The sequence below is a fragment of the Gorilla gorilla genome, chromosome 3 (assembly GCF_029281585.2).
Source record: "Gorilla gorilla gorilla isolate KB3781 chromosome 3, NHGRI_mGorGor1-v2.1_pri, whole genome shotgun sequence".
Classification (NCBI taxonomy): Eukaryota; Metazoa; Chordata; class Mammalia; order Primates; family Hominidae; genus Gorilla; species Gorilla gorilla.
In genome coordinates, this window is record NC_073227.2 from 148,455,224 (window position 1) to 148,462,615 (window position 7,392).

Below are 7,392 nucleotides of genomic sequence, written 5' to 3' on the forward strand. Positions count from 1 at the left end.
ATTCTTAAGTATTATAAATCAAGACTGGATTCTTGTGGTTAAGACTGCATTTTTTTTTATGATAGGCATCCTCTGCAGTAATGGAGGGTCTAATGGAGTATTTAAAAACATACATTATGTGATAAATAATTTACAATATATGGTAAATCTTTTGGGAGGAAATTTTGATTAGGAAACAAATATCATCCATGTGTTTAAATGTTTCCTAGAATTAGATAAGGTAAAATACAAATGAAACTGAACATTTTATTTAGAATTTGCTTAGAAATTTTGCATTAGTTTATTTAGGGTTATTATTGACAACTGAAGATTCTGAACTGTTCGGCTTGAAGGAAATATCCCACAAGGTTAATTGATAGGAATCAATTCTGACTTTACACTCTGTGCCAGTTTTCTGAGTTCTTTACAATAAGCCTGTTTTTTCCTTGCAAATTAAGAAATACTTTGGTTAATAGAATGGTTTCTAACAATATACTGCACGTATTAGCTTCAATAAATTCTAGAAACCAGAATGTGCTGCTATTGTTTTGTTTTTTTCCAGATAGTGTTCCAAGTCTACAAAATTGAGTACCTTTCTCCATGTGTTTTAAGATTCATTAGACTTTTATTGTAACACAAACATTATCACAGTACTGTAATGCTTAATGTTAACATTTTCTGGTTTCCAGTTGAATGCCTTTAAGTATAATCTGAGGTGAGACTTACTTTAATGAGTCAATGGATGGACTTTAAGGGAAAGGGTCTGTGAGAGCCAAAATTTAGTTAACTGCTGCTCTAGAGACAGCTTATTTGTTATAAACATGAGTTGAATCCTGGCCCCTCTCACTAAGTTACAGTCCTTTAATCTACAAAATTACACTTACCTCATAGTGTCCTGAAGAATAAATGCACAGCATGTAACACAGTGCATGGTGGTACAGTAAGCACTTAGTAAACATGAGCTATCATTAGGGCTAAGCACTGGACAAATTATCTCCAGGTATTGCAAGGTATTTTCTCCAGTAGGCTGTGAATATAATTTTAAATTTTCATGGGAAATTAATCTACTTAAAACATTTTAATTAGTAAGGAAAAGTCTGATTTTAATTGTTTTATTGTCCTAACATAGTGGTTTATGAATGCTTTTCTGCCCTTGTGGTGGTTCACTGACTTCCATGTGAGAAGTAGTAGAGTTGCTTAGATGCCATTATTTCTACTGACCTTGACCAAGTGACAAGAGCATGATTTCCGTGAAGCAGTTACCATGAATCTGAAATCACACCTTCAGTTTTAGTTCTTTCCCTTTGTTTTTTAACAATTTTGCTTATTATGTTTTCCCAGAATAACCATGATCGATTACTTCTGCTCATCGTAAACATCTAGTTCCTAAGCAGGATATGAGAATCTGCCTTCCTGTGACCTCTCCTGGGCTCAGTGACACTCCAGTCGCCGCCCCACCCCACACCAATGCCACTTCCAAGTTTGACTTGCATCTTACAAACCATATTTCTGTTTACTTTTTTTCTGCCCTGGGACATTTTTAATAACTTTTAGATAACAACTTCAACAAAAATTTACCTCCCACCAAGAGAAGTTGTCTTTATTGTGAGAAGTTGTCTTTATTCCCAAGAAGGGGAATAACTTGCTCTTTAGGTCAGTTTTATTACAGGTAAATTTGTACCAGCTTTTTCCTCTACTTGTGTTAAGACCTGTCTCCAATAGACATTCCGATTGAGGATTGTGGAAATAGCAAATTACATTGGTGTCTGCCCACCACCGAAGGCAAAAAGCTGGTTTATCTAGGCCACAGGCAGGGCCCGCAGGGGAGGCAGGTAACTTCTCGGACCACCAGATTATCTTGATCTTCAGCCAGCTTTATTGTTGTTCTACATTTTAATAAACACTACATGTTTATTTTATTTTATTTTATATGTGCTATGTTATGTTATGTTATGTTATGTTATTTTTTTGAGGCAGAGTCTCACTGTTTTGCCCAGGCTGGAGCACAGTGGTGAGATCTCGGCTCACTGCAACCTCCGCCTCCCAGGTTCAAATGACTCTCGTGCCTCAGCCTCCCGAGTAGCTGGGACTACAGACGTGCACCACCACGTCCGCCAAACTTTTCTATTTTTTGTAGAGATGGGGTTTTGCCAGGTTGCCCAGGATGATCTCGAACTCCTGATCTCAATTGATCCTCTCTCCTCAGCCTCCCAGAGTGCTGGGATTACAGGCGTGAGCACTGCGCGCCTGGCCTGTTTTATTATTTTAAAGATTACAGTATAGGTTTCTAGGAAGCCTGGATGGAGGTTCTCATATTCTAGGTAATATTTAGCTATTTAATAAAAATTTATTTTCAAAACCTTAAAGTTTGTGGATTACATACAATACAGTTTTTGACTTGGTGCATGAATGTATTGAAATGAACTTGATACCATTATATTCACTTTAAAGCATATCGGCACAATTTCCTAGAACCAATCTCTAATGACTATTTCTGAAACTTTTCATACTTGTCATATTTTTCCATTTCAACTATGTTATTTACTTATTTATTTTAATTTTTTTGAGATGGAGTCTTGCACTGTCACCCAGGCCGGAGTGGAGTGGTGCGATCTTGGCTCACTGCAACAGCCTGCCTCATGGCTTCGAGCGATTCTCCTGCCTCAGCCTTCTGAGTAGCTGGGGTTACAGGCGCACGCTACCACACCTGGCTAATTTTTGTGCTTTTAGTAGAGACAGGTGTCATCATGTTGGCTAGGCTGGTCTTGAACTCCTGACCTCAGTTGATCTGCCTGCCTCAGCCTCCCAAAGTGCTGGGATTACAAGCCTGAGCCACTGCACCTGGCCTTGACTATGTTATTTAAATCACTAGTGCCTAAACTTTGCTAAAGTGATATAGTAACAGCTCAAATAATCGTAATAAGGATATTTTCAGAATAAAAAAGAATATCATGGAAGTTATTACCCAAGTAAAACTTCCTTCCGATCTTTGTATTTTACCTTCTCTCAACTATGAGAAGTCAGGAATATTGTCTATCTTGGTTACCATTATATTTCCAACAAAGAAGAATAAAAGAAAGAGGGAAAGAAAAGAGGAGGAAAGATGGAAGGAATATCTTGAAATCCTGTCATCTAAAATAACTATCATGACATCTGGCATATATAACATAATATTTTGCCTAAATTCTTAAACTATACAAGGACAATATATGTAAGATATTTTATTTATATTTATTTATTTTTAATTTCTCAGCAAAAGCCACATTCAAATATGTAAGGTATTTTAAACAATATCACAAGTGCTAAAGAGATAAAACACATAAGAGCCAAAAGAGTGAAGACTGATAGAAGGCAGGCTGTAACTAGAAATCCTTCTAGCCATCATCCAGGGAATGGAACTATACATGAGATTGAAGTATGGTTATAGCTGAACATACTTGCTTGATTTTTTAAAGCTTTACACAGTTGATTCAGGATAATTATTGTGTTATCTTTGGGGGATTCTTGATCCTGAACAAAGCTTCATTGTTAGTACTACTACGTTACAAGTCCTATTGAGTGAAACAGAGGATATAGTCTAATTCAAGGGCCAAGGGAAGGCATCAAAATATTTAATTGGTTTGTCAAAAACTCCCACCTTTAGAAACTCCTGGGAGGTGCAGTGGCTCATGCCTGTAATCCCAGCACTTTCGTAGGCCAAGGTGGGAGGAACACTTGAGGTCAAGAGTTCGAGACCAGCCTGAGGAAATAGCGAAATCCAGTCTCTACAAAAAAGGAGGAAGAGGAGAAGGAGAAAAGGTGCACAAATTCCTAATTTTTTTCCTCCACTTTATAAAAGAAAGGCATTGTCCTGAACTATCCCAAATACTGCTGTAGTTATGCAAGCTGCCATGGGCCACACATAGGTGAAATCTTCATAGTAATTCATTGAGCTATCATAAACCCACAAGACTTGCTAAATTTCTCTTCTTTATAAATATTTATGGGTAAAGCTTTGTATATTGTGGCTAGTGTACACTGTATTATTCAATGAGGGAATCAGAACACATTTTTATCAAATCATAAAATATGCATTACAATTACTATGAGTCCATCTTACAAAATGTTTAAAATTGTTAACTTTTTATTTACAAAATATATTATTTTAAAAATAGCTGCTAAATTTGTTTTTAGTAGACTAAAGCATTCTGTTTCATTAGATTTATTTTAAAAGTTGAATCATGATTTTTCTCAAGACAGGCATTTCCAGTAAATCTGTGGCCAAGATTGTCGACCTGTTTACCCAGTGCATTTCTAGAATGCTAGACTGCATTCCTGTCCTCCTGCTCTTTCAGGTTTGCCAATATAATTGGTTCTGGTTATTGGAAAGCAGACGAAGTAAGGGGCTCCACTTCTAGACTTGGCCACGTGCCATCTTCATGCTCATTCCTTTCTTCTTCAGCTATACAGAAGCCATATGTTGAAAACAACAGAGCCCTGAGGAGTGGCCCTGAATCACTACCTAGTCCTTTTGGGGACTCTATATTAAATCAAGAAATAGCTTTTAATTATATTAAGCCACAAGATTTTGAACTTTATCTGTTACAGTAGCTAATATTAACTTAAGTGATAATAACAAATTTACTACTTATGTTTAATAATTACCAAAATGTGTATATATTTTTGTTGTCTCGATCAATTCTATATTAATATTTGTAATAACTCAAGAAAAGTTTTTATCAACTAGAACCACTTATAGTCAGAGTAAAGTAAAATTTTAAATTATGTACTTATTTTTGTTTTAATACATTTACGTATCTGGTCAATAATATTTTCAAACATAAAAACATTATGATAAAAATCTGGAAAAAATGGGATAGAATACAAGCTCAAGGAGAAAAAGGAAAGATGTAAGCTTTCTAAAAGTTAAAGAATAACTTGCTCATATATTTAAAAAAATAGATCCAAATGTTTGGATTTCGTTGGATTCGCTTAAAATGAAATTTATAATATGCTGGAAATTATGACCTATGCAATTATTTAAAATTATAAAAAATTTAGATGTCAGCTTAAAGCTTCATGAGGGATATATAGCTTATGAAAATTATTTTTGGGGGTTTTCAAGCAAAAAAGTGTAAATGCACTGACAAAAGGGGGAAGGTGCATGCTTTGGAGTTAAGTAGCCCTGCATCCAAACTCTGCTTTTGCTATATGACTGGGCAAGTTAGATTAACCCATTGGCCCTTATTCTGTTCAATAAATTAAATGAAAATACATGTAAAGTGCTATCTGGCACTAACCTGCTCTTGCTATTAAAAATCTTAAGTACTTCTAGGAAGGAAAAATTAGCCACTCAGGTGAAAATTAATTAATCAGAGCCCATATTTCTGAGAGTAGATAAAAAAATTAGGTACACAGGGGAAAGAACTTATTTGGGAGAGAAAGGATAATTTTAGAACATGTAGTGCAAGCCAAGAGAAGAAGCTCTGTTACATGGCAGAATGATACTGGATGGGACCCTATTTTGGAGGACATCCGGAAAGGTTGGCGAGGCTGTACGTAAAGGAAAAGTGAGAAGAAAGCATACATTTGCTTTCATTTGCCTTGGTTCTAGTCTACCATGCAATGAAAATAGCTCTCATATTTTAAAGTCACTCAAAAGATTGCTTTTAAGTGGGTGTAATGATTTTATATGTACCCTAAATTACAGCATGTGCTTTATGAACCTCCTCCCTTGTGTTCCACATGACTCCTATTTTAAGTAGATTCAAAGTGATACCAGAGTTAACCAGGTCAATTACCACCTGTGCTTGTTTCCTTTAATTCTTTTAAATCCCTGAGAGAAAATAAGACATTAAGTTAGCAATTTCTTTGTCTAATACCCCTGATTACAGTGTGTACCTATTGAGACATCGGATAAACGCTAGCGGCCATGGCTGGAACGGAAGCTAGGGAAGGCTGTGGAGCTGCAAAAGTTCCTGCGTGCTAAACAGGGCAGATGCAGTTAAAATAATACCTGGCATTGTCTGACCGTTCTGTTCCTTCATGAGCCACCTTAAAATTCAGATTTGTTGCTAGAGTTCTTATATTTAGGAAGGGATCAGAGAAAGTCACAAGAGAACCATATTTTGAAAAACAGTAGCCAATGTTGGTAGAAGTATAAATTGGTAGAAAACCTCTATGGTTAAAAATTTAGCAATAGCTTTCAAAATTTTAAGTGCATTTGCCATTTGACCTGGCAATTCCACTTCTAGGAATTTATCCTGCAAATAAAATCTTTGCACATGTGTGCAAAGATGTAAATACTCATATAGTCATTACTTTAAATAGCACAAGATTATAATGAGTATTTGTCAATAAAAGTGATTAATTTTTATTGTATGGTCATATAATGGAATTCCATGAAGTATGACAGCTCAACAGTTGATAAGGAAGAATGGAATATTCCTTAAGGAGTGATCTGTAAGATATATTAACTAAAAAAGGCAAGGCACACAGCATTATGTCTTCCACCTTTTGGTTAAAAAAATACACAAATATGTTCATACTGTATACAAGAATATCCTTACAAGGATAAATAATAAAGTGATAATAATGGCTGCCTGTAGAAAGAGTTATATGAGAGAGAATTTTTATCCTATCACCTTTTGAATTTTGTGTTATATGCATATTTTTAAAAAAATTTTTTTTAGAAAGTTCCTAAACTTCACGAGGCTGAGAAACTAAGATGTATTGCTGTTGACTGGTCTTAACAGCCCAAATACAATATAGAAGACAATGAGTGGTGCAAAAGCATTTGGTTTTGTTATAAAGACAAATAGTACAGCATCTATATATATCCCTTCTGGACTTGTGGGTGTTGGGATTTTAAGCAGGAGATAATAAATTATGCCCCCTTTGTTCCCCTTCAGTGTGCTGCAACAAATCAGATATACCCAGGATTCAGACAGAAAGGGAGCAAAATAGCCATCACTACCAATAGTGCTGGATTTGACAACTGGGTTTAATACCTATGCCTTTGCTCAGATAATTAAACTTGCCATCCAGAGACAGCTGGACAAATGCAGGCCTCTCCTTAGAGGCAACCAGCTTAACACTTAGAAGAGGAGGAAGAGATGAGGGAAGATCAGTCAGTTCCACAGGGAGTTACGGCTGGTAAGAGGAAGGGAGAGAGTTGCTGAGCAGGGCAGCTTGGTTCCTCTGCCAGTCTCATCAATCACTCATACATGGGGAAGAGTTGGGAGCAGCGGGGAGGAGGAAAGAAATACTTCTTCCAATACAAATGCCTGAAGGGTTTCAAATTTCTATTCTGTGGACTCTGGCAGGAACACTGGGAGGAGGACAGACTGGTTTCTCCTGAAAGCAGCCAGCACTGCTGCCATCCAGGGCTCTCCTTGCTGCCTATCACCTGTGCCAGCTGTTCCCTCACAGTTC

General features: G+C 36.4%; 1 protein-coding gene across 1 annotated transcript in view; it reads left to right on the forward strand.

Annotated features, from left to right (window-relative positions):
* The window catches only part of LARP1B (La ribonucleoprotein 1B), a 202,235-nt gene extending 200,709 nt beyond the window's left edge, over positions 1-1,526 (forward strand). Inside the window, exon 21 of the mRNA XM_055385342.2 lies at positions 1,321-1,526. Coding sequence (XP_055241317.1) covers positions 1,321-1,362 — 42 coding nt within the window. The 3' untranslated portion in view covers positions 1,363-1,526. The remainder of the gene's footprint in view (positions 1-1,320) is intronic.
* The last annotated feature ends 5,866 nt before the right edge of the window (positions 1,527-7,392 follow it).